The sequence below is a fragment of the Colias croceus genome, chromosome 9 (assembly GCF_905220415.1).
Source record: "Colias croceus chromosome 9, ilColCroc2.1".
NCBI lineage: Eukaryota > Metazoa > Arthropoda > Insecta > Lepidoptera > Pieridae > Colias > Colias croceus.
Genome location: NC_059545.1, coordinates 7,393,790 through 7,420,895, shown reverse-complemented (window position 1 = coordinate 7,420,895; position 27,106 = coordinate 7,393,790). Strand labels below are relative to the sequence as shown.

Below are 27,106 nucleotides of genomic sequence, written 5' to 3'. Positions count from 1 at the left end.
AATTTTGCTCTAACTAAGTTTTAAAAATTATTATCTAGTTACTTACTGATGAAAAGTTATTCCTTTGCACTTTTCCGTATTCTTTGTATTATTTGTGCAATATCGTAACACACACGTAGGCATATTTGATGCGTTTCACTTTAAAACAAATAAAAAATGAGCGTGACGTTCGCGCCAATGAGCGACCAAGCGACTGAGTGCAGTTACGCCACATGACGTATGTTGAGTGGAACATAAGTGATGTAGGCGGTATCGTCTCCATATTAATATTATCTCAATGCACGAAGATAAAGAATTTATTTGTGATCATATAAACATATTTGTTAGTTTTAGCTGTAGAAAACACCTATTAACAGTTTAGTGTTTTTAATAAATGTGCGCTATAATATAGTGTTGTGTTGGATAAGTGTTTATATTGTTTTGTTGTGACAATATTGTGTGGAAAATCAATGAGATCCTGTATGGAGCAGCTGCTACAATATGTGCAGTGTTGATTACGAATGACATCTGACGTGAAACAAAAAGAAAATAGTACGAAGGAACTGCTAACGTAAAAGGTAAAACATATTGAAAGTAAATGGCTTTCATAACTTTCTGGGGAAATCAATCTAGGACGTATGATAAAATCGCCCTTCACTAGAAGTATTGCAATAAATCAAGGAAAATGTTAAAAATATGACCTCCAACTACATCTTCCTATTTATTTTCTACGAAATCTGCTTCAGTGAAATTCGAAACAAAGCATATTAATTGTTAAGGAATCTCGATTGTCCTAGTTATCAAGTAAATGAAGTGATATGGTTCATAAAGAAATAATCAGTCTATAATTTAAGAAATTATAAGAACACATAGAATCATACCAAGTACAGTATATTTTATGAATATAAAAATGAAACATGAAAGTGTGTTAGCACAGTTGTTATTTTGTTTGTATTGGTGTAATGACCTTGTTATTTGTTTCAATTTATAGCTTTAAACTCAGCTCAGAGAAACTAACTTGCACACTTTTATAATATAGTACCTATTTGATGCATTCATATCTGCTATAATATTAAGATGTTGATAAATTGGTGAAACAAATAATTGCAATAAATCTAGAAGAAACATTGCAATAAATATAAGTACATACCTACCTATATTAGAAGAAATATCATTACAAAGTGCACAGTGCACACACTTATTAAATAAAAAATACTCCTATTTTGAATCTCTAGAACTTGATTTTATAATAGCACACATTCATTGACTGACCTTAAAGCCATAGAAGCACTACATATAATTATGATAGCTTCACAAAAACAAGTTTATAAATTGCCACTTTATATGACATTTATATGCAGCCAAAGCATGTGTGTAACATTAAGATAAATCTTAAAAGATGTGATTTTGTAAATTGTGGTTTTACATTATTTATTTGTGTATGAGTATCTGAAGTTGTAGTGGATTTTTGTTATAAATAAAAAAAAAATCTTTAATTTTATTACATTTCAAAATTGTATATTAATTAAATACATACAAATTTATCTAAGCTAGCATTTCTATGTTGTTTTTATAGACTGATATTTTCTTATACAAATTCATTATGTTGTCCTCTAACATGACTAGACATAAGTTTTGTGAAACCTTGAGTAGTTTGCATAATCTAGGCTAGTATTATAAAATATTATTAATATTATAAAAAAAAAAAATTAATTACATTCCTAAATATTTATAAAACCAAAATCACAGTATAAAATTACTAGTTGTGATATAGTTTCTGTGACTGAGTCTTTTTACTTTGGATAAAATTCCAAAGGTGTTCGCTAAAATAGTCAGTTCCCAGTCAATTACAAAGCTCGCAACCTACTCATACTAATTCAAATTTTTGAAGGGCAGTTCAAAATACATGGGAAGTTTGTTTGTTTGTCTCCTATATTTATTATAAGCATAAGGCAACACACAACAATAAGACTATATTACAGATGCAATAAGCCATATCAAACTTTGTTCCTTATCAGCTTATCAAAAGATTTATTCTACGAAATGGCTTATTGTGTTCATAATACAATTTTGTATTGCAAGAAATTATGAATACAATATTTTTCATAGCAATTTGTAAATTCAAAATATATTTATAATTTCAATTTTTATTTTTTTCATAGTCGGTATTATAAATGTTGATTATTCAAATAAGGGCCGATTTTTCAATGCTTGGATAAAACTTCGTCCAATAAAGTATTACACGATACTATTAAAATGTCACGTAAACTGTCAAATAGGGGCAATTATAATATGTTTTTAAAATGGTAGTTTTATACATTATTCGACGAATAAGTTTTAACCAAGCATTGAAAAATCAGCCCTAAAAGTATGTGTTTGCAATGTGACAACAATTCCGAGTCAAATACTTTGTATAATAACTTAAATTCTGTCCTAAGTTGTTAAAAATAATGCTATGAAATAAATCTAAGCATCTCTCATAGTCATCTGGTTGATTGAATGACTACCACCTTCATTAAATGACGACATTTTTTTTTTCCTAGGATGGCAGAACAAGTGATCAATGTGACGGCTCAGCCAATGTCTGAGCCGGTCCACAACATGTCGAAGGCTATATTTCTACAGACGACCACAGCACAGGCGATATCTGGAATCTTTGTGTGGACGGCCCTATTTATTACTTGCCAACAGGTAATTCTTTTTTGTTCTTTAAAGTATAAGGCTACTAAAATTATGGTCCTAAGTTTGTAGTATATTTTATGCTAGTTTAAACAATGTAAAAGTGTTCAACAATGTTAGTTATTTTCAAGGTTTTAAAGTGAATTCTATAAATTTTAATACAGATACTGAAATAATTTTATATTTTTCAAATAAATTTAAAATAAGACAAAGTGAAAGTTTATATCTAAATTAAGACTGAAGTTACAGGATTTCTTTTAAAAATAATTGTGAAAATAAATAAAAAACACTGTTTTTTTTTTATAAAGAGTTAAATAATATTTTAAATGACTTCATTGATGAAAGTATAAACTCATACACACTACACCATTTATGACACATAGTATTGAATCATATAAATAACCCAATGTTTTCCTATAGCTATACATAGACGCTTACAGCATCATAATATCTGTGATACAAAACATAACTGCAACAATTTTACATACAAAAAAATACAATATAAAAAAATCTTTGTTACTAAGACATGTCTAAAATTACAAAACATACCTGCGTACCTGCAACATTTATTGTATTTAAATTTTAAGTAAAACCAAATTTACTTTGTCACTTACATTGATTACATGTTTTCCTGAAAAGTAGGTATATCTACCGCAAAAACTAATTATAAAAACAAACAGACAATCATAGTTAATATTTCGACGAAAAACAATTTATTTTTTGTCAAATATTGAATTATTTTATGTAATCATACGTACAATACATAATTTGCTTATACAGTCCAATTCTTTCCCACTGATGCTATTTTTCTATTCTATACAATAATATTACTAAACTGGTTTTCTACGAACGGCAATTTGTCGAATACTTGCTTTATAATTATGCTTTCTAATGTGGACGTTGCCGCGTAATGGTTTTTATCATAAGTTACCAGTAAAAATGCTTAGAGAAAATTTACGTTGCTAACACGCCAGTCACTGTTGTATTATAATAATTATTATGAGTTCATTACATTATATTAAATTTTACTTTCATCGGAATGACCTGAAAATGTTGAGAGTCATAAACAAGAAATTTAAATACTTTATAATTCAATAATGATGAGGATTTAATTATTATTTTAATCTCATCTAATAATTAATATATTCATCTATTAGTAAACTTGCTTCCTTAATTTTCTTTTATGTTTCAATCAGACACTATTGATTACGCAAAATATGCCCAAAAATATATATATTGAACTAAAACAAAAGTAAATTATTTACCTATACGTACGTATTATACCTTTACCTATACCTATTCGAGATAGAAAAGCTAAAATCAATGCAACAAAAATTACAATAAATACCTCTATGTTTTTACAACAAGTTTCGTATAAAATACAGAAAATAGGTATCTTTTCCTACTTATAAATTATACTGGACTTATAACATGCTATGCTCCATTTATCCATCTCAAGCTTCTCATATTACCTACCTACGTTATGTGTTACAGCTGTGTTCGTGTGCAATTACTGCTACCATATCTAACATAGAAGAAAAATATTAGCATACGAAATAATTCTAATGTATGTATGGTTGCAAAAGTTTTTTTTTTGGTCGTTATAGCGATAATGTATGTATGTAGCGTGGTACTTTTTGGCTAAGAAGTTTGCCGGGCGCCATAGCAAAGGTTTACCATGATTAAAGGGGGTCGCTGAAGGGTTATAAAGTAATTTGGGGTAGTTATTTCTATTCAGTTCTAACTCGAATAAAGCCGATACTAGCAGCCAGTACATCATAATGTCCTTTGGTCACGTAGTTTAATATAATACACGCTGAACTAGTAGAGAAACTCGATTTGATCCCTTTGGGATATGTCACATTCGGCTAGCAATTCCGGTCTATACTAGTTATGTAATAAATTTCCTTTAGGATTTTCATTTTCTTTGCTATTTTAAAAGATAAAATGTTTGGAGTGCTTGGTTGTAGATATTGAGTCCATTAAGTCTTATCGAATTCAATTATTCTACATTCAGTCAAACGGCAATAGGTAATTGCCTGTTGGCTGTTACTACATGCTTGAAGAAAACGCGTAAAGTATATAGGTATGTTTGTAAATATTTATACTTCTAAATACCTTTTTAGTTATAAGCCAATTTCTTTTAAAAACACTTGAACGCCAAATTTCCGCGTATCATGACGCAATGAGCCCTGCATATCTCTAAAATATTGCAAGAACTCGACCAATCGCGATCCAACACATTCTCAATTGGGCATATTATAAGATTGAGTTTCTTGACATTATTGCGAAATAAGCTAACTGGAACAAATCTGTATGAATAAAGGCGTAGTTGTGGCTCGAACGTAGCGAAAAAGTATTGAAAAACTTGGCAGTTTATTTATAAGGTGAACTTCTTTTAGGTAAACTTCGCTCTATGTAAAATTATTTATTATGAAACTACAACTAGTCTTCTACGAGAAGATTAAAGTACTATAGACTACGTTCAACCGTTCTCTATAACATTTCCTTGCTCTATTTTACTCTAATAAAGTACCCACAGTATAATTTGAAACTCTAGGATAAATTCATCAAATTTTGAAGTAAATAGTTTCGTTAAGAATAAGAACAGACTACATAATTCGAATATTAATTTTATTTATAGCTAGCTTGGTTAAGAAATAAGTCGCCTTATAAATTGACTTAATCCAACCTTCACTTCTGCAAAATCGAGAAAATTCTGTTCACAAATAAAAATAAGTGTGAGAACTAAAAAACTGGCGTTCGCTTATCAAGGTCGTACGGTCTTGAATATATCGAATAAAGGACGAGAACCGATGTGGTTTGTCAACATGAACTAAAATAGACGACTTATAAAACTTTAGCAATGCTCTTAGATCCATTCGCGCGTGTCATTAATCGAGATTGTAGAATCTAGAGTTTCAAACATATGTAGGTAGTACCTACTAGGTACATAATGTTTACAGATATTTATCTATTTTAAAATAAGTTGGTAATTTGGTTTTAGTTTTTTTTCTCTTATTTGTGAAACTCGTATTTCGCGCAGTGTTATCATCAGATAATCATATTATCCTATTGTTTTTTAACTCTAAACCCAATCATTTCTTAATTTACTTCATTTATTATAAAAAATAAACGAACTATACAAAATAGCCACGCGGTTCGAGCTTTATTATCGACCTATTTTCCATTAATATTAATTACAAGTTACTCTACTTAATAGGTTTCTACACTGTTTGAAATACATAATTTGCTGGGTCATCAATTACATGCGATCGTTGACACTAACGTTACATTACACGCTAAGTATATTGAGAATTAAGTATCTACAATAAAAATACTTAGGTATATTTACCGATGTAACTATTTAATTATTATCACTTTCAACAAAACAGAAAAGCGCAGTCAAATTATGTTTGTTTATTAAATATAGGTAAAACTACGGCGGAAAAGGATTATCTCTTCACAACTTTAATTGACTTACAAATTCCATCTGGTAGGTACAGCGTACAAGAATGGTAAAAGAACGCTAAGTCTTAATTAATAGAAAAGCAGTGATTGGCAATAACTTAAAAACAACATTAACATAAGACATATGTTTAGTTCGCTAGCTATCCACGAAACCAGCTTGTGTTGGTGAAATAGGGTACCATTGAAAACCTTAATAACTTTACTTTTATACCATTCCATAATCCATTTCTTTCGCCAATCTACTCTATCAAAACCTTGACATATTAGCATTGACGGACATATTTACTGAAGGTAGCGTTTGCTGTTTTAAAGAATTTTATTGGGAGTCTAAATTTTGCACGTCCAATTTACCAATTCGTTTTGCTATTCGAAAATCAAAGCTTCAATGCATGTCAGAATGTAACTTTTAGTCGGATTGTGATGGATGACCTCTAGTAACACGATCGTTTACACGAATACAGTTTAAATCAATAAACAATATGATGTTTTCATTACGGACACGCCCATTAGGGAAGGAGTAATGTGCCTATAGCATCAATTTTAAACAATTAATATGCTAAACTGAACTTGAACTATAGCCAATCTTAATACTTAAGTATAACCCGAAACTTCTCAAACTAAGGGTCCACTTAATTCATGTTATTGTTAATTTAAGTACGCTATAACCTAACACTTAAGAGGGTAGTATAAAAAATAATAATGTGAGAACAACATTATTAAAAAGCCCGCGGTCATTAGCCTTGAAAATTTATAAACATTATTCACAAAGCCTTTGTCCCTTCAATGTACAATTGTTTTAGGTGACAAAATGATAATCTTATTTCGTTAATTCTATTGTATTGTGAAATCCTATGCAAATGTTTACATCTAGTTTATTGATATAGATATTGAGCTCTCATCTGAGCAAAATTGCCAATTTCACTCGTCGTAACCGCCGCGTTATCAAACTCCATCATTGTAGTGACATAACCACTCATAAGGTATCAATGTTAGTAGTGCGATAAAATCAAGCCTTATGGTTATTAAAAGTTAATTAATAATTATATTAAATCGTATTATTAATTACAAAAGCAGAGACATCACAACCCATAAGACAGTATGCGGGATATACAGGTTCTATGCCAGTAGAAAACCTTATTAAAATTATTCAAACATCTCAGTATTTCTTTACTAAATAGCTCGTGGTGATTTAATCGAAGTTCATTTCCCGGGTCAATTAGTTAGTATGGGAAAAGTTCTCGGATCTTACACGAGTGACAAGTCTCGCGTGTTGGAAAAACTTGTATAATAATAGACATAGTTACCTAGTGTATCCAGTTTTTTATAAGATTTATCAAGAAGCTGATCTTACGGTTGAGCGTTTAGTTACAAAAGCGTCATACCACCAAAGAGTGTAATGTATTATATGCATACAACAATGTAGACAGAATGCTACTGAATATAGTTGTAGAGGAATACCGCATAAATAAACAAACACAACATTACTTACATCACAATTAAATTTCGTTTTAATTGTTCATATTTATTCTGGGATTAAGCTAGTTATGTGACAACCCTACGCTATATGTAATGTGAAGCGCTGACGGTGTGCTTTCGTTCGTGAGAACGTTTTATTCCTTTAAATTATAATATTAGAATAAAAACATATTGTGAAGCATCGAGCTCATAATAACACGTATATTGTAATTTTACTTTTTAATTAAAATAATTTAAGATATATAATTCTTTTTTATTAATTCACTGGAAAGTGAATTTAACTGGCGCAGTCGGTAGGATACTCGGGTCGCCCGCGGGAAGATATCCGAAATGAATATCGGTTCCGAGGCCCCGCGCGGCCGACCGGTTTTTTTAAAAACCCAAGCGAGTATCCAGAACATAAGCAGTATCCAGCCATCGATACAGAAACCATGTCAATGTGAGTTGCACAGAATTATTTTATTGTGTTGCTTTCCTATATTATATTCCTATATTAATTTTAGAATAAACCTTCACGATTTTCCATCCTAGGAAATCCCGGGGTACCGAGGCTGTTAATACCCAACAGTCCTCGAGAAATAGTTTAGTTGATAGTATTAGAAGTATTGATAGTTTTAATATGTCGTTTGACACGGAAGAAATTTTTAAATGCTTAAGGGTGGTCCCAGATTTTGATGGTAACCCCCATGTATTAACAAAATTCATTAAAATATGCGACCAATTAGTTATTATAACCGTACATTATTACTATATAAAATTAGGGTTCAACATTTAAACGAAAAATTGGATAAGGCATCGTCCTTGTTAGAAGCTTTGTAAAACGTAGATTGATAAATGGTTTAGGTTCTATACAGAATTAGCGCAATTCCTAGACTCCTTAGACGATAATATTAATGATTTACTTTTAGTAATAAGAAATATAGAGGATAGTTTAGCTTTTATGCGTACATCGCGAGCGCACCATGTTATGTTAGGGATAGATATATTAAGTATTATATTAGTTACTTTACGTTCCTTTTACGATTCAGAACAAATTATTAATGTAGATCTCCGCGAATAATTCGCACTGGATCATACTTTAGTAAAAATAGGATAGTAATTATATTAAGATTCCCCATTATAACTCCTCACACTTTAATCGTACAAATCATATCATCATACCTCCCTATCCCTATATAGCAACCAATAAAGATATTTATGTGCACATAGAGGCTGAATGCCCGAAGTTCAATCGAAGAGCAATCGGTTTCTATGTGAAATCGACCCTAAATCATCATACAAGAAGTTCACCCGACTGTATTGCAAAACTCATCACCACGCAAGAGATATCCAGCGACTGTGAATCCACCTGCCTAACATTAACTAAGCCAGCAATGGAGAAATTGGACGACAGTCACTACATCATTATTTTTCCTCATCTCACAAAGGTTAAATTATCCTGCAAGCGTAAGGAATAGCTTCATCTCCAAGGCAGTTTCATAGCAACGTTAGGGTAGACTGGGTACGATTGAAACAAAGGACGGTTGAAACAACACGAATATCTCGTAAACCGTTGGTGGGGGGGTTAGGGGTCCAAGGGGAAAATGAAGCGCACAACTGTTCTAAACACGAACAACAATGTTGCGTCGATCTCCGCGCGCTTCAGCTGATTTTATAAGACCCTATTGTGTTTTTATGACCAAAAGTAAGTATTTTGGCTTGGAGATTTTTCCAATTATTAGCGTTTCTATTTAAGTGACAGTATTAAGTGTGCGTTTTTGTTTGAAGTGAATCTTGTGGAATATGAAATTGTGACTAGTTTTTGTGTATCATTGTTGTTACAATTACTATAACTGTATTTTACCTAAAGTAGGAGTTGGGGACGGTTGAAACATTTTTTTTGGGTACGGTTGAAACATTGTTGTAATTGTTTTTGATTTTTTTGAAGCCGATAGTACGTGTAAGAGAGATTTTGGGAAGACAAATAGACTTGACGAAGTACAAAGACGCATATGAGGAGGTGAAAACCGGAGAATCATTGCGAAAAGCGGCAGAGAAGCACGATTATTCGTTTCTAAGGTAAATTCGAATGCGAGATGACTCTGGCGAGCAAGAAAACAAAAAAATGGGATACAATAGAGGATATAACAATAGAAGGTATAATAATAGAGGGCGAAAAATCAGGAAGTCTACTATTTACAGTGACACACCAGATAAAGAAGAGATAAAAAAGAGCCAGAATTAATATTGAAACGAACAAGAGCTGAGCAAGTGAAGAAGCAATTGGATAGAGGAAAAAGGACGAAGTTTGATGGAGAAAAATGTAAAAGAAACACCATAAAAGCAAAAAGGAAATGTACAAGAGAAGATATCATCAGAAGATGAGGAGTAGGTACTTCTGTCTTGTTTGTACTTCACCATATTTAGAGAGCAGACCTTATTGTAAACGAGTTTCTTAATTATTGTTAGATTTAAAATAAACAATCAATAAAACATATTTTAATACTATATTTTGTATTATTCGCATGTTTTTCAACTGACCCCAATCACTGTTTCAACCGTCCCTGGTATGGGGACGGTTGAAACAAATCGGATTTATTTTTTTAATTTGATCTACTATTTAAAATAATACACCTGGAACTAAAACCACAGTGCCTATTAGTAGACAGATACATGCTCTTTTATTTAACATATATTTCACATCGCTCGGGTTATAAAAAGCAAAGTTATGGTCGTTTTAAGTGAAATTGTTTCAACCGTACCCAGTCTACCCTACCTACAAACTGCTCTCTACGTACTGACGACCTCACTATTACAAATATTAATAATGAAATTAAAGATACACCTACAAAAATTTTAATTGCACCAATCAGTAATATTCCGACGAGAACGCTAAAAAACCTTGGGACTGCACTCCATCTACCATACGACAATACCACTTTACATCTTTAGCTACTGAGCGCAGCGGCCACTTCAATGTTCCTGTGCTATCGTCGCTACAAATCAAAGAAAATGAATATTCAGAAAACACAGAAAACATCAGCCCCAGAAGTTGATCCTGCCGCAACATTTTCACTCAATGTCCTAAAATAGTTGCGGATCTGCGGGGGGAGGAGTTATGTGACAACCCTACGCTATATGTAATGTGAAGCGCTGACGGTGTGCTTTCGTTCGTGAGAACGTTTTATTCCTTTAAATTATAATATTAGAATAAAAACATATTGTGAAGCATCGAGCTCATAATAACACGTATATTGTAATTTTACTTTTTAATTAAAATAATTTAAGATATATAATTCTTTTTTATTAATTCACTGGAAAGTGAATTTAACTATCTCTTAATTGAAATATCAGAAGTTTATTTATTGACTATATACGATGTTGTTTGTATCGTCTGTGATCTCGAAATAGAACTATACCATTACTTTTGAATTCATTATGTAGTAGTACCAGAAATTAGAAACCAGAAGCTCAAATCTTTGTGTGTTACTTGAGGCACGCTTTGTGAGAAGATTCAGACCATCAATCGATGGTGGTTTCTGTACTCTCTATTTTGTGATTACGGTATGGTACTGCGACAATTGTTTCATTGCCCTCTGATCAATGATGTATCTATAAGGTTACCTATATAATATATATGTTAACCACCAATAGTATGTAATGAGAAGGGCAAAGCTCTAGTCTAAACAAACTACTTTTTGTTTACACAGTTTACACAGTTTTTTTTTAGAATGTTAAGTATGTAGTACGAATAGTATGTTGAATTGTGGAAATGTAATTTTTTTTAATCTTGTTAAAGTTGGATTAGTTTAGAAAGAGGTTTTTCATTAAAAATAGTTTAATGAATTTATTCTTATCGCGCACTCCACATAGGTAATACCTATTTGTACGGTTTGTTAAATTCTATAACTGCTAATAATGTTTCGTATTGATTTTCTATACCATTGTTAATTGTAAAGTACTTGACCTTGTATTCATCCATAGTTATTAGCGAATAATTTTCTAAACGCTTTGTTATGCAGTTATTAATTATGTTCTGAGATTAGCAATTATCAATCATTATGATAATTCGATGTATTAATAATTACACTAATGCACATTTTTATAGAGCAATATCTATTGAGTCAATATTTTAACTAAACTGCAGACTGATTTTCTGTGATGTGATGAATCCAATCTTTTATACGCATGAATTTTGTAAAAATGTTCGATTTACCACAAGCTACAGCAGTTCCTATATATAAAGTTTATTTTCGCAAAGAAAACTAAATAAATTAAATATTGTAGTGAAAGGCCAGTATCAATTTAATTGACGTCATAGTCATGATGACCAATAAATGAAGAAATACTGACAGCAGAGGTTTAGAATTTTCGGTATTCATAACACCTGACAAAGCGCCTATTGCTTTAAAAATTTACCGATTTGAATAGTTATCTTTGAGGAGGGAAGTACTGTAATCTTTTTTTACAAGGTTAGATTAAAAAATAAAAATCTATTGAATATAACCTGGTTTTTGAAATGTTTGGTTATTTTTATCAATGGTACAGTTATAATAATTATTTGTATTTACAGCTATTAGGAGTATGTATGTAGGAGTATGATACATATTATATGATATTAGCTGATAATAAAAAATGCAATTAAACATTTGCAATTAATTTTCATTACAGTTTTCCTTTTTATCCGCTATTAAATAAGAGCAATGTGCAGCTATTATTACCAACGTTACGTATAATACTCAAAGGTTATGATTTCTTACTTCATAACATACAAAGAAACTAAATCACACTCTAACGATATATATTGTATAGCCGAAATGGCATTCATAAAAATGTCTTTGTTCAAGTAAACGAAGCAGACTATCACTATATACATTGTTTTCCATTGCAGATTTACCAACACCTGCGCTGGTACACGAACCCCTCGGAGCAGCGATGGATTGTGCGCATATTGTTCATTGTGCCCATATACGGTTGCTACAGCTGGATTTCGCTATTGTTCTTCATGGGAGACTCGTATTATGTATATTTCTTCACAGTCAGGGATTGTTATGAAGGTATGGTCTCATTGAAATTACCTTAACGTTCTAACTTGTGGAATGAACTGCTTTATATTGTTTTTTTTTTTTTTAATAACGCTACGTAGACTGTTAAAACTTTATAAATGTGTTTGGTATATTTTATATGCAATAAATTACATTAATTCATGCACCTTCATTTAAGAATTGAATCCGCGACTTCCGTAGTCGTAATGAAGTCTAGAATAATCCAGTATTCATGACTTAACATCACGTTCGAGCTTTTTCTTGAATATCAGAAATATAATTAAATCCTTGTTTATATTCACAGACCGATACTCACACATGCGTACTCATATAATATTATGTACTAATATTGTATATGCGAAATCTTAATTGTGGTGTAGGTATATGAATGAATGAATGAATGAAAAATACTTTATTGCACAATTAATACAGGATTATAAACTATATATACTATATAGGTATATGTATAAACTTTAAATATATCTGCGATTGTGGAAATGTGAATTTTGTATTTCCTGTTTATAATTTTTCAATGTTAAGTCTTTTACTACGGTAAAACGAAAAAAATAAAAAAAAAAACAACTTTTTAATATCATGTTCATGTAATAAACTAGGTAGTATTTGTATACGTAGTATATTATTATTAGTCTGTGGTAGTATGAAGGTTTAGCACTTTTGGTTGTATCTCTAAAGACGTATCCATTTTTCTTAGGTAAAGTTTTGTAAGAGATTCGCTCTCCTACGATTGACACACACGTTTTCTATCGTAAACTATACTCCGATACTTTATTTTTCCATGTGAAAGATTTATGTAAAACTTGACTATTTAAATGTATACTATTGTAATTGCAATATTAAGGAAATAGATAACAATAATTACCAATAATAAATCTATTATAATTCTAATGCATTTCCTTTTGAACGTATGTTGTTTGTTTGTCCTCACTCTATTTGAGGTTATCGCGCCTTTTTAGCTCATGCAAATGGTTTTTGTTCTTGACCTTTAAAGGTGCTGTAGGAGAAAATAAAGCACGTTAACGAGATGAGTTCTTTAACTAAGCCAGTTTCATAAGCCTTTCAATGGTAAAGTTTTTTTGACTAGTTGGAAATCACAATGGAAGTTAATTAAAATTGCGAAAGGACTGCAATCACAGCACAGTTTCGAGAGTTGATTATAAGTTATTATGACCTAACCAGATATATGGATCATATATTGGATCACGTAGGTATGTCCTATTGGATTTCCAAAATGAACTAATCCAACGTTGCTCTGATTTGCTTGCACTAAAATATCCGAACGAGGTCGCTGTTATACATGGTTATTTATAAGTGGAAATAAGCTTGCACGGTACTAATAGTGCATATTTCGAATTACCAAATGGTATTAGATGCACTGATTGCGTTCGTTTTCCTTTTGCATTTGTACGTAATTTATTAATATTGAAATTTACATCTGGCAATTCGGATACGCATATAGATTGGTTTTAAATTAATGTTTGTAATGTACGTCGATGTATTTAGATTATTTAATGAGTGCAACATTTCTTTGTATAAAAACGATTCTGGACTAAGCTACTGCAATTGCAAGTTAGCGTTTCTCTATCGAATTTCTACAATATAAGCCGTAAAACAGCAAATTGCTCGTTAAAGATGAAAATAAAAATACACAATACAATAATAAAGTAACCTAGTTTTCGCCAGCATTCAATTCGCTGGAGTTCAATCTATTTAAGGTACAATTGACTTTTAGGGGCTCATAATGATTTCCGTATCTATTCCATTAGTTAAGTGTTGCACAAAACAGTAATTTAATTACCTGTAATGGCGTTGCGTTCCGTTAGCAGCTGTACTTCACTTTTTCTAATGAATATAAATTGCAGACATACACAGTGATGTGTAACCTCATTTTATGTAATCACGGATATTAATGTAGGATCGTAGGCGAGTGGATTGGATAATATTAACGTTCGTGCGGTGTAAAGTCGTATGTTTAACTCTATTAAATATCCTCTTTTTACTTGCCTATCTTCGTACCGCAGATGTATTCAGTATTCTATGAAATCTGTTGAGTTTCATTACAAATTGAATATACCTATCATCTGATCGGCGATAAAATCTGCCATCGATTCCCGATGATGAAAAAGGTATAAAAGATTGGTCTGGTTGACTAGACCGAGTCGAGCTTAGCTTGAAATTCGTTTTATCGAAAAGTTACGTGCTTGCAATTTGAATTTTCTTTATCCTCCTAATTTGTCCCATAATAATAGCTCCAGAACTTTGGCATAATTTGTCGGTATATTCATATTTAACCCACATTTTAGAAACTAGGAAAAGAGATGCCCTCATTGCATTATAAACTACCGTGCAATAGTAGTATTTTATATTGTAACTATTGTCCGTAATTAGATTAAAGATTAAGACAAGGGTCAATGAACACTAATAGCGCCTAAGGAATACACCTAGTACCTACTTCTATACGAGGAGTGTCTCCACTCTCCTGCGTTTTACACGCTAACAAGAGACAATGTCTTGTCTATATCATGCTATTGACGTTTCTTATTTCGAGCTTCGCTGCTCACTTTCACCTTCTAATTTCCACCACCACGTTAGCAAAGTGTTTGTCACGGTGTGAATCATTTAACCTTGCCCCAGTCAAGCAGAGATAAATGCTTTTCGTATGGCTTTTAGGAAAGCCGTTAGGTCTTCGAAATGTACTGATGTATTGAGAATGACTGACTGATATATTCGAAGTCAATATTTGTAGCAACACAAATGCTGAAGTTGGATAATGTAAGATTTTAAATCTTAATTTGTTTTCTAAATATTGGAAAGTTGAAGGTACTTTACTGTTACATGGTTCACGTAAATAATAATTTTTACACAGTTCTTGTCTTAATTATTTATTCTTAGTAATTGCATACTTCGTAATACAATCAATTTTTGAGAATGTAACAAAATACAACTTGTTTATTGCTATGTAAGAATAATTTCCAATAAAATTAAAATTCTCTTGACGTAAAAGACGAATATAAATCATCATACGAAATTATATAACACCAATAACACATCCCGTTTGCAGCGTTCGTGATATACAGTTTCCTATCCCTCTGCTACGAGTACCTAGGCGGGGAGGGTAATATAATGTCGGAACTGCGGGGTCGACCGGTTCGGGCCTCTTGTGTGAATGGGACCTGCTGTCTCTCGGGCGCCACTTACACCATCGGCTTCCTGCGGTTCTGCAAGCAGGCGACGCTGCAGTTCTGCCTGATCAAGCCGGTGTGCGCGTTCGTCATTATCTTCTTGCAGGTGAGGTCTAGATATTAATGTGTGAGTGTAGTTTATTACAGGAAAACAATGTTGGAAGATTGGAAGGATCTCAAGTGGCTAAACCTTTAGACTGGTCAAAGCAAATTGACCTTGATTTTATTGTCGCAATTTTTTTGGTAATTGTGGCAAAACCTTATCTCGGTTTAGTTTAATTTTAGTAGGGAAGAAACAACTTAAACGTCCGAACTGAAATGGTGTTGGACCAAGTAATTGAAGTAGAGCTATTTCGAGCTAAAAAATATATGACTGCGGGTAAAATCATTATTCGATATTGGTAAAATTATAAATTGGGTAATCATATACGAGTATGAAGATTTGGATATATTAGACATAAAAATAAGTTAATTTATAAATCGGACACATTTCTATCACGATAAAACATTTCATTAGTGTTGGCAAACTCGTCGCCATATTCGACAACCTGATAATAATTAGACGATAAATCTTATCTTAATTATTCCTTGTAGATATAATAGTGTACAATGTACATGATTCACGACTGCGTAGTTTTTGTTATATTGAGTTTATGAAACTACTAAATACAAAACATACGGGTAGTAAGACTGCTTATAATCGTCTTAAAGTTGTTACGAGTTTCCTAGAAAGTGATAAACGTTAGACATATGGAATGATAAACACGTTAAGAACGTTCATACTGCATTTTACATACGATTAATACATAGAAACATAATAAAGGAAAGCCAATAAGTAGATAATTAATATGATTATAGATAGGGAGGCGAAGAGGGGAATTTTCTGCAATACTCGAGCGTGGCAGTTTAAGATATGAGAGATACCTTAGACCTAATAGAACAACCTTGTTAACTATTTAGCTCTTTAAGTAGTGACGCGCGCCTAGGATAGACGATCAGATTAGTAAAAAAAAATCGATAGTCTGAAATACTCGAGCGCGTCAGATTAAGATATTGGGGGTTGATTTTAGTGTTTTAAGACTAAATTTTACTAATCTGACGATAAGTCCTTGACGCCGCCAAGTTATAGGGTCGCGAACTTGTAAAAAAAAAACGTTAATCCGGCATTCTCGAGCGCGATTGTTTTTGTTTTTATTTTGAAGAATATAATCTAAAACTTACTAAAAATACAAAATCTGCCGGTTTCCGCGTGACCGGAAGTCTGGAGGAGCCATTTCGTCTTCCGAAAATCGTTTTGCAGTATATAAGTCGCGAACGATACATTTTACAAAAAAAAAGTTTGAATAAACAAAAAAGGTAATTTTATTTTACACAAAAAAGGTCTCTTTACATTTTTGTCCAAAGTTAAAACTTTTTGACTTGAAGCATCATAAAAACTCAAACTCCCGGTTTTTTGAGTATATCTCGAAAACTGAGGGTGTTAAGAAAAATTGATATGAAATAACGATGATTAAAAAAAAGAAACTCTCAAACCTTTTTCGGTCAGATTAAGAGAACCCACCAACATTTTTGTCAGATTAAGAAAATATGCTTTCAGGAGACCGAGATAAACCTCCCCTATGAAAATCTGACGCGCTCGAGTATTTCAAAAGGACTTTTTTTTTCTGCATTTTCAAAAATTCATCGTAACTTATCGTCACGTCGAAATAGTCAGTTTTTTTAAGGGGAGCTTCCTTGGGGCCTACTTAACACCCCTTCCGAAAATCTGACGCGCTCGAGTAAATTTTTTTTTTTGTGAATTTCTGACGAATTAATATGCCTAGCCCCACCACGCAAACCGGCAGATTAGTATACCGTTGTTATCAGAGGCACTTGGGGCATACGTAGTATGAATATCTGACGCGCTCGAGAATGCCCAAGTAACTATTTTTTTTTACATTTTTGAAAATCCGTACACGCCAAACCCACCGCTAAAATGGTTTTTACCATAGAAGCTTTTCTTTTCGAAATTATTTTATCTATCGATTTTGATAAGTCTCGACGGCGCCGTTTAATTACGCCATTTAGCTACCTCGCCTCCCTATCTATTAGATATGGCACATGTTGAAATTAACAAGAAGTGATAAGTAAAAACTAAAAACGTAGATAATATTGCGATAACTTTTTTGTTGTTCATCTTTATGATAGTGTCTTTAAATAAAACTATTTACAAATTTTAAAAAAGATGTTTTCTCATACGTTTATCCAAGTCGAATTAGTTATCACCCGTAATTTTAGTTTTCTATATTAATTATTAAGATTTATGGTAGGCCACAAATGGCTTATTAATAATTATTATTAAGCTGGAATCTAAAGTGATTCTTTTGAGCAATGCATAAATAGATAATGCTGAACGTAGGAAAACTCTCAAATGTGAATGTTGAACCAATTCTGGTTGTCTGCTGAAGTTTTTGTTTTCAATAAAAGTCAATACATATTATGATAACTTTGCGTAGCCTGCATTTCCTTCCTATTTCTTAATAGAGACAGAAAATAGTCTACTGAACTTGATTAAACTAATTTTTTTTTATTTGGCAAAGGAGTATTTGTTGTATCTACGAAAACATCAGATTTTGAAGAAACTATGACACATTCGTACACATCATTATTATCTCTAAGATAAAAATGAATCACCAAATGTATTGCTAAGCGTTAATGTCAAAAACTACTCGACCTATTCGGCTGTTTTTTTAATTGTGTTAAGGCTCAAGGAAGATTCTTATGAAGATAAAACTCGAAAAGAGGGCAATGCGACAGAACAACGTCTGCTGGGGGGCTTCCTTGTGCCTTAACAAAAACTTTAAGAAGTTAGCCGTATTGGTCCAGACGTTCTCGCCTTTCACGCTTAGCAGCACATTTGGCGATTAATTTTTATTACATAGATTCTAGCTGGCAAATATTGTTCTGCCTTACTCCTATCTACTTAGCAGTATGAAAAATTTATGTCCCATTCTCAGAACTAACCAATATTCACACAAAATTTCATGGAAATTGAACACGCCGTTTCGGAGGAGTTAAACTACAAACTCCGCGAAACGAGAACTTTATATAACGGATTGTTAATGAATCGTAACTAGAGGTTAAACTACAAACACCGCAGTACGAGAATTTTATTATATTCATATTTAAACGTTATTCTTCTTCTCTTGCAGTCAGCGGGCCACTACCACGACGGCGATTGGTCGCCCAGCGGCGGTTACATCTACATCACCATAATATACAACTTCTCAGTGAGCTTGGCTCTATACGGGTTGTTTTTGTTCCTGGGAGCCACAAGGGAAATGCTCAAACCGTTTGACCCGGTGCTCAAGTTCTTCACCGTTAAATCTGTTATCTTCTTGTCATTCTGGCAGGGTGAGTATCACTTGTGTGTATTAATGTGTTATGTATGTATGTATGGATTTTTCATTTTGCATATTTCAATAAGATGTTGGTGTCTTTTACTTATTGTAACACCTTCAGGAATATTTAGTATAGGTGTAACATTACTGAAGTAAATAAAAACGTAAATGCTGTATAGAAAAGAATTAGGAAGTATTAAAAACTACGTAATAAATAAGATGCAGATAAATTTTCTTTCAAATATCAAACGTACATGATGTTTAAAATTCAATTGATGTCATCGTCTACATTGTTTATTTTTATTTTGTGAACACTGCTTTCGTCATGTATTTGTAAACAGGTGGTTTCTATAGAACAAAATAACAATGTATGTATTCGATTAATACAAAATTATATACTAATATTAAACACTCTGTTTTGAAATATAGATTATTATGATTAATTTTTACTTATTTTGTTAAAAGGTATTTTTTTGTTGGCAAAAAAGGCTTCTGAAATATCGGAAGAATCAGATAAGATTAAATAATTGTAATTTAGCAATTCCGAACTTAATCGTCAATGTAGGTAATTTTAATTAAACTGAGGAATAATCAATTAATGTATCTTTTATGTTATCGCCGTATAAGATATTTGCGAAATGTATAAATACGTCTTCAATTGCTATCCGTCAGCAAATAGCATCTATGATTATAATAACTACTTATATAATAGACGATGAAATATAATATCGAGACAGTTGTAAAAGAGTATCACATGTACAACAAATAGTAGGCATTGATTCCTATAAACCATGGTGCTTATAGGAATAAGTGCCTGTTGGCAGGTTTCTCAGCATTTTGATGTGTTCTTTATAGTTCATCTGTCAGTTGAAATGAATTTTCATTCAAAAACTGACTAAAACTAAAGGCTATCAGATGATTATCATTTAATAGTGAATTTTCGTATATTGTAGACTGTAGATAAATATTTTGTTACCAACCCATTATTCAAAAATTCCAGGCGTAGGGCTCGCGATCCTCGAGAAGGCCGAGGTTATATCGCCAATAATAGACGAGAACGGCATCCCCACCACCGCCGGTACAGTGTCCGCGGGTTACCAGAACTTCCTCATTTGCATCGAGATGGTCGCCGCGGCGGTTGCGTTGCGTTACGCGTTCCCCGCGGCGGTGTACGCACATGCGCACCGCGATCCGCACAGATCCGTCACTATGCAGTCGATATCCAGCAGCCTTAAGGTACGTATTATGTAGGTAACACACACACACACACACACACAGTGCCACTAACTACTAACTAGTAAGGGCCACTGACACCCCGGGCGAAAATATTGTGGCGTTCACTTGACTTGTTCTGAAGGTTTGCACCAGGAGAGGCAACTTCAGACCTTGGCGCTCCCCAGAATTTGCCGCCCTGGGCCATCGCCGCCTCCCGCCCCCCCCCCCCCTCTAACGCCGGCACTGCACACACACACATACTTATAAGTACGTACATATACGGATACCTAAGAGTTTAGGAGTTCCGCGCGTTTGGAACTTAGATTGGTTGCCTATCGAGGCACACATGCACATATTATATACGCGCAAATACACACGCGTGTAAACGTGGAGTTGCGCGTACACCGGTAAATACACATGTAAACATGCATAGATGCACATACGCCTTTAAATACGCATACGCAGTGGTACACATGCAAATACGCGCGTGTATTAAAAATTTTCATAGAGTCAAGGCCGAGGCATCGTATATACCGGCATGAAGGCAGACACGTAAAAATAAGAAACCACTCTTAAAATGCATACACCCATACAGTTGCGCATAAACACACATCATACGTGTTTATTGTGTAAGGGCACGTGTGGGTCTTTTTTAAACAATAAACTCGTACACTCAGACATTCACACATTAATATTTAAGCGCGTATTCACAAACCTACAATCCAATTCATCCAAATCCAAATACATACCTATATCCATCCAAAAAACGACGTGTGTCACTCGGGGACTGCCGCGGTAAAGCTATTGCATGCTATGCCTTCAAGCCACACCTCCGCCCGTCGGAGTGGGGAGCGTGAGGTTTTTCCGTTACGGAATTTCTCGATTCGGTCCCCGCGCTCAAGGCCCGTGATAGAAGCTATGCAATAGCATAATAGACATACATACACGTATACACATATATTTCTATTCACATATTCACACACACACACACACTTTTCAGAATTATTTTATAGTAAAATTCGTTCCCGCAGGAAACAATGAACCCGAAGGACATAATGACGGACGCGTTCCACAACTTCCACCCGCAGTACCAGCAGTACACGCAGTACAGCTCCGGTGAGTGTGTGTGTATGTGCGCACGTCTGTACGCTTGTCATGTTTCTTTTGCTAACCTCTTTTTATTATTATCGTATACTTTTGTACTGTAGGGTTGTTACTTGATAGTTTAGTAGTGAGAGTTAGGATTTTGTCTTAATCATTTTTACTTTTTTTTTTGTATTGTATGTATACGTATTTTAGGGTTGTTAGTTTAGTTAAATAAGGCATAAGATCTTTTTGTTGTTGTTACTAAAGTTTTTTTGTTTGAAAAAATGAGGAAGTGAATAAGTATGGTAATTTATGTTATGCGGGTAATTATTAAAAGTATTTAAAAGACATACTGTGTGCAGATATTTTAACAATGAGAGATATTAGATAAGATATTAATATATCATTTAATATTTTTTTGACGCCGAATCGTGTTTTTTTTTTAATAAACTTGTATTATTTGTCTAGTCATAATTTTAGCCGCGAATCTCGAGAGGAGTCTTCATTTGTTTTGGTTTTATTTCCTTTCAGATGTCACTTCCCACCTGCCTTATGAGAAACTATAAGCTCTGCCATAGCTGTGCTCTGCATGAAGTGCATTGCTGTTCGTTGTAAAACATGCGTTTATCAGCGACTGAAATTTTAACATACATTGCTCCTTATATTAAGCTCTCAAAGAATTACAATCGTGACAAACGAACATAAGAAGCAATGTACCTAAAACAATTATTGTCAGTCGCTGACGAAAGTATACATATTATGTACGTTAACTCCCACGCTGTTATGTTACTTGCGACTGATTTAAAAATGGAAAAAGACAAAAAAAAAAGAAATTCTAGCAACACCTTTTGTTGCCAGTAACATAATTTTCCACCGAGCATGGAAAGTCTACTAACAGTATTTAATTGTATGGGACAGATAATATTATTTTATTGTCTTAAAGTATTTCGAGTATTTATAGATTATTGCATTATTCATTATTAAAATTTAAACAATTGATAATAATTTTCCAGCTATTATTATTTTATTATCATCGAGTCACATTTTGCATGCCTTTGACAATTCCCTGAGTATTAATATTTGGGGAACTTATTATTCAAACAGAATACAGCTTTAATAAAAATATAGACATAAATGTAAAGATTCATTTTATACACTTTTGACTGTCCCTCCATAATATATATTTATTTCTATAGTCTTTATAAAACATTTTCTAATAAAAGAAATACAATAAATTTCATTAACGTTAAATATGAATATGAAAACTAACTCTTTTCAAAAGGCCTTAAATACTTGACAAAGCTTTTATGGCTGCTAAATATTTATTTTGCTTGTGGAACCGAAAAAAAAGTGAATAATTTTTTAATATTCTATAAAATCCAATGTCATAATAAAAAAAGAAAAATAATTAGAATTTCGGTGCTCGGTTATTTGAACCCTTCGTTAAGTAAGATAATTTTAGTTCTAGATAAATTAACGGTTATTGAGTAGTCCGAAATTGAAAGACCATAAATAATAATATATCGAGCGCTTGTAATTAATGTAAATTTTACGCTTTACTAAAACATAATATTCGGACTAATCATTGCCATATAGGACTTGTACCTTTTTTGTACTTATTGCCTAGATTTCGGACCGCGGGTTGGCAACACTTTCTTTCATTATCTATGGTCAAATATTATCCAGTTATATTGTTTAAATTAAAAAAAAAGTCCCGTTCTATATTTGAAATTTCGAAAGTTTGCATGATTTTGCATGCGAATGAGTTTCTTTTAAATACTTTCTTTTTAATTATAGCTCTGGTTAAATAAGTGATAAGTTTGTTTTTAATAATTGCCTCCCTTCGGTACCCACCATAATATTAAATGTTAGTGTTAATGTTAGAAAATAAAATTATTGTTTATTTCTGTGATTATATTATTTCTTTTTATGTTTTTTTGTTACGTACTTTGAAGGATGTAATCCCTTAGTTGAGCTAGCATTGTATCGAAAATGAAATATTTAATACAGGTTTGTTAAATTGTTGGGCATTTATTTTCTGTACCGGTGTTTTACCGAATTTATTATTTTGCCAAAGACAGGCTTTTCGATCGATGTATCTAGGCAAAATAATGCTTTGTATGTAGCCGTCTTGTAAAGAAATTATTTTTTATTAATTAAGTTTTATATTCAGCTTGATTTAAATAATATATATTGCTTAAATTAAAGTTATCGATGTCTTTTGTAATATTAGGTATAAGTCATTGTCAGCAATTTTTATTATTTTGTTATAGTCCTACTTTTGCGGTTTCACTAATAAATGTCATTCTGTCTATTAAATCTTTTATTGAAAAATTTTGGATAATCGTAAGGTAAGTATGAAGTTATTTGGCTTTTCTTATTATTGAGTTTGCTAGCATGTCTAATGTGTATGTTTGTTCGTAACATGTCATTGTCACTAATTAATTTTGCTTGTATGCACTGCGTATTAATGAACACCTTAGGAATCATATTCATTAGAATGTACACTTTTACTAACGTAACTAACGTAAATTTCCATGACATTTTAGAGGTATAAATCTTGTCTGTTTTCTCTTTTAATGTGTGTTTTAAATAAGCGGGGTTTTTAAGTAAATACGATAGCATTTTTAAGGTGTTGGTCGTCATGCATATTTAAAAAACTACCCATGATTTTTATATTTTTACTTAAAACTAATTATTTCTTTTTGTAGTCTGTATAATACAATAACAAACAATTGAAAATTATTTAAGGTGTTGCTTACTTATTTTTATGAGGGTTTTTGCTTCATTGAGAAAATTAAAGAATAATCATAATGCTAAAAGTAGTGTGACCCATTTGAATATTGACTCCATAGTTTTTTAACAATTTCTAAAATACCTTGAGTGTGTTAGTAATTTCAATTAAGCGTGGTGGTTTAAAGCTTTTGGTGACGGGTTTAATTAATATTGTCTTATTATCTAGTGATGCGTGGTACCGGCGTGGGTAAGCGCAATGGTGAGGAAGGAGCAGCTTTAGCTCCAAGGCCGCCGCCTCAACGTGTGGCTACCATCAGCCAAGCAGCAAATTACCACGAAAAAACCACTTTACTAAGCTCTGACGACGAGTTTCAGTGAACTATCGTTTATTTCTCTTTAGGCGAACGGGATCAATGTCTCTTCGACGGGTTTAAAGTCTAGTTTACAACTTATTGGTTAGGTATACTTTTCCATTTCTCGATGTCATTGCATTAAGCGCTTGGATAGGCATTTATGTGATACCTTTATGTTAGTTGTTGATCGTTGTTTTCGTTTAATCTTCACCTAAAAGTAATATATTAAATAGGCACTTATAAATCCGGCACAAATAATATTTTTAACGAATGTTATTGGATTGTCGTATTTACATGTTATAAGGGAACGATCAAAAAGACGACTCTGGCGTGGATATATTTAAATATCGATGTAAGTTAATAAATAACGATATGTATAAAGAGTATTTTATCCATAGATATTATAGATCATAAATATTTTGGTAGATTACTATAATTTCGATTCTAATTCTATGATGCTATTTAAAATAAACAATACATTTAAATAATGGCACGTAGTTACAAAAGAAAATGATTTAAAAGTTAGATTACCCTGAATCTTTTATAGTAATCGATAGAAGTAAAATGTGTACAGATAATAGATGTCACATGCAATGGGTTGCCATAATAAAATCATTTGAAATAATCATGAATCTCATATTTGCTGTATATAAACTAAATAGTAATATATTTTTTTAAATGAGTAACCTTGCACTTCTGTTATAGGTAGTTGAATTATATAAAGAGGTTCGCTTCAAAACAACACTGCATTGCTTCGCCGTCCAATTTTAATACTTTCCATTTCCGGTTTTTGAATCTATTTTTCAATGTGGTAATCTTAGATTACAAAATAAAGTACAGATGGAGCATGACAACCGCCCGTCGCCCTTGTCAAAGAAAATACGAAATCAAAAACAAATACGTCGCTGCACCAGTGCTATAGCGCTTATAGTGTCATGCAATACGTCAAAAAGGCTTTGCAATTTTAGTAAAAAAATGCCGTCTTGTGATAATAAAACGCTGTAAAATTTGTTCCCGAAAACAAAAAAAAGATAAAACAACGTTTCACAGGTTTTCTGTAGAATATTTGGCTGATTTATTTCTTTAATACGAATAATAATTTTACAGATATGAAGGAATACAAAACTTCAACGTATGTTGCCAGTATTTTGAAAATGAATTTGCCATTTTTATTGGTAAAACGGTAAAATGGTTAAAGGATCTTCAGGGTAATGCTGTTGGATTTTTCGATCGTGAATGTGATTATTTGTATAGTGCACTAAAGGTTCATGATAATTATTAGATTATTTTAATAAGCATAATACATTATTTTGTTACTTTTATAAAGCTTAAAAACGTCATAGTCGTTTTCGCTGGCGATTTAATTTATGTGAACTCCATGATGGATATGATGAAAATAAAGTGTTAGTATGATGAACATAAAGTATCGACTAAAAACTACCGCTATTAAAACTTGACTTCTCATTTATGTATGTATATAGCCTACGTCACTACCGCCACTAACATAATAATTCAGATCATTGCAATGAAACCTCACAACTCAAAATCGGTCCAACGGTTTATATTATACTGCAGGGCGTGTCAAAGAAATATTATGCATACATCCATAAACTCGAAAAACATAACCCTCTTTTTTGCGTAGTCGGGGAAAAATTTGGGAAATTTTTCAATATCTGGCAACATTACACGCACATAGAAGCACCGTGTACGTACAGTGCAGCGGCGAAATGACAGCACACATAGCTTTATTGAAAATGACGATAAATTATTCGGTTTAGTTCGGCAACGCTCCATCTGTCTTTTATTTTGTAATCTAAGGTGGTAATAATAGAAATTAATAAAACATTTTCTTCAGGTCTTTATAAATTTTTTTGATGTTCCAAATCTTTATTACCTATAGTATGTAATTGTAATTAAGGTTATCTATGATGCATGATAATTATGATACAAAATTGCACATTTGCCTACTAATTGTAGCTGTAGGTAGGGAATTATATCTATATTTAATGTGCGATTCCGAATTAACTGACGTCATAGGGCTTTGTGTAACTGCTGTTTTATTTCATTGTAGTATTTGTCGATGTATATGTGCCCCGGTTATGTCTTTGGGAATCGTTAATGTATTTATTGTAAATAAAACAAATAGATTTGTTATTTAACAAACTAGATAGTTTGAATGCTTTCTAGATTTTTTTATCCCATATATTTCTAAAGACGCTATGTTATTTTTCATCTGTAAGAGTCAATTAATAAATTTGACTAACATCGTAAACATAAAAATGTTTATCTAATGGTAGTTCTAAGGATTTCCCTTCGTTTAAAAAAGGAAATTATTTTTGTAACAGAAATAGAAAAGTTTTATTTCATGACAAGTATAAGATTATAATTAATGTTAGTCAATATAAAATATGTTTTAGCCCGAGTTTTTAAGAGTATAAATACATGATATTTAATTAAAATATATATTTTTGTTTTATTTCACACTCCTTATTTTTACCTTATATAAG

The 27,106-nt window shown here is 32.3% G+C and overlaps 1 protein-coding gene across 2 annotated transcripts; it reads left to right on the top strand.

Annotated features, from left to right (window-relative positions):
* Positions 1 to 286: 286 nt before the first annotated feature.
* Positions 287 to 27,062, top strand: LOC123694366 (transmembrane protein 184B). 2 transcript variants are annotated; one of them, XM_045639786.1, is made up of 9 exons: positions 287 to 557; positions 2,523 to 2,670; positions 12,476 to 12,641; positions 15,709 to 15,935; positions 19,021 to 19,222; positions 20,210 to 20,445; positions 21,456 to 21,540; positions 24,473 to 25,407; positions 26,418 to 27,062. In XM_045639786.1, the coding sequence occupies exons 2-8, from the start codon at positions 2,524 to 2,526 to the stop codon at positions 24,622 to 24,624; spliced, it is 1,215 nt and encodes a 404-aa protein (XP_045495742.1). In that variant the 5' UTR covers positions 287 to 557; position 2,523; the 3' UTR covers positions 24,625 to 25,407; positions 26,418 to 27,062. The 2 variants fall into 2 exon arrangements, with proteins under 2 accessions (XP_045495742.1, XP_045495743.1); XM_045639787.1 differs by lacking the exons at positions 24,473 to 25,407; positions 26,418 to 27,062 and adding an exon at positions 22,042 to 22,365.
* Positions 27,063 to 27,106: the final 44 nt, after the last annotated feature.

What these genes read in the sequence shown, in the direction of transcription:
- LOC123694366 (XM_045639786.1), top strand. Translation starts at nt 2,524, where the DNA reads ATGGCAGAACAAGTGATCAATGTGACGGCTCAGCCAATGTCTGAGCCG. An exon ending in TATTTATTACTTGCCAACAG is followed by an intron (nt 2,671 to 12,475) that starts GTAATTCTTTTT and finishes TTTCCATTGCAG; the next exon opens with ATTTACCAACACCTGCGCTG. An exon ending in GTACACGCAGTACAGCTCCG is followed by an intron (nt 21,541 to 24,472) that starts GTGAGTGTGTGT and finishes CTTATTATCTAG; the next exon opens with TGATGCGTGGTACCGGCGTG.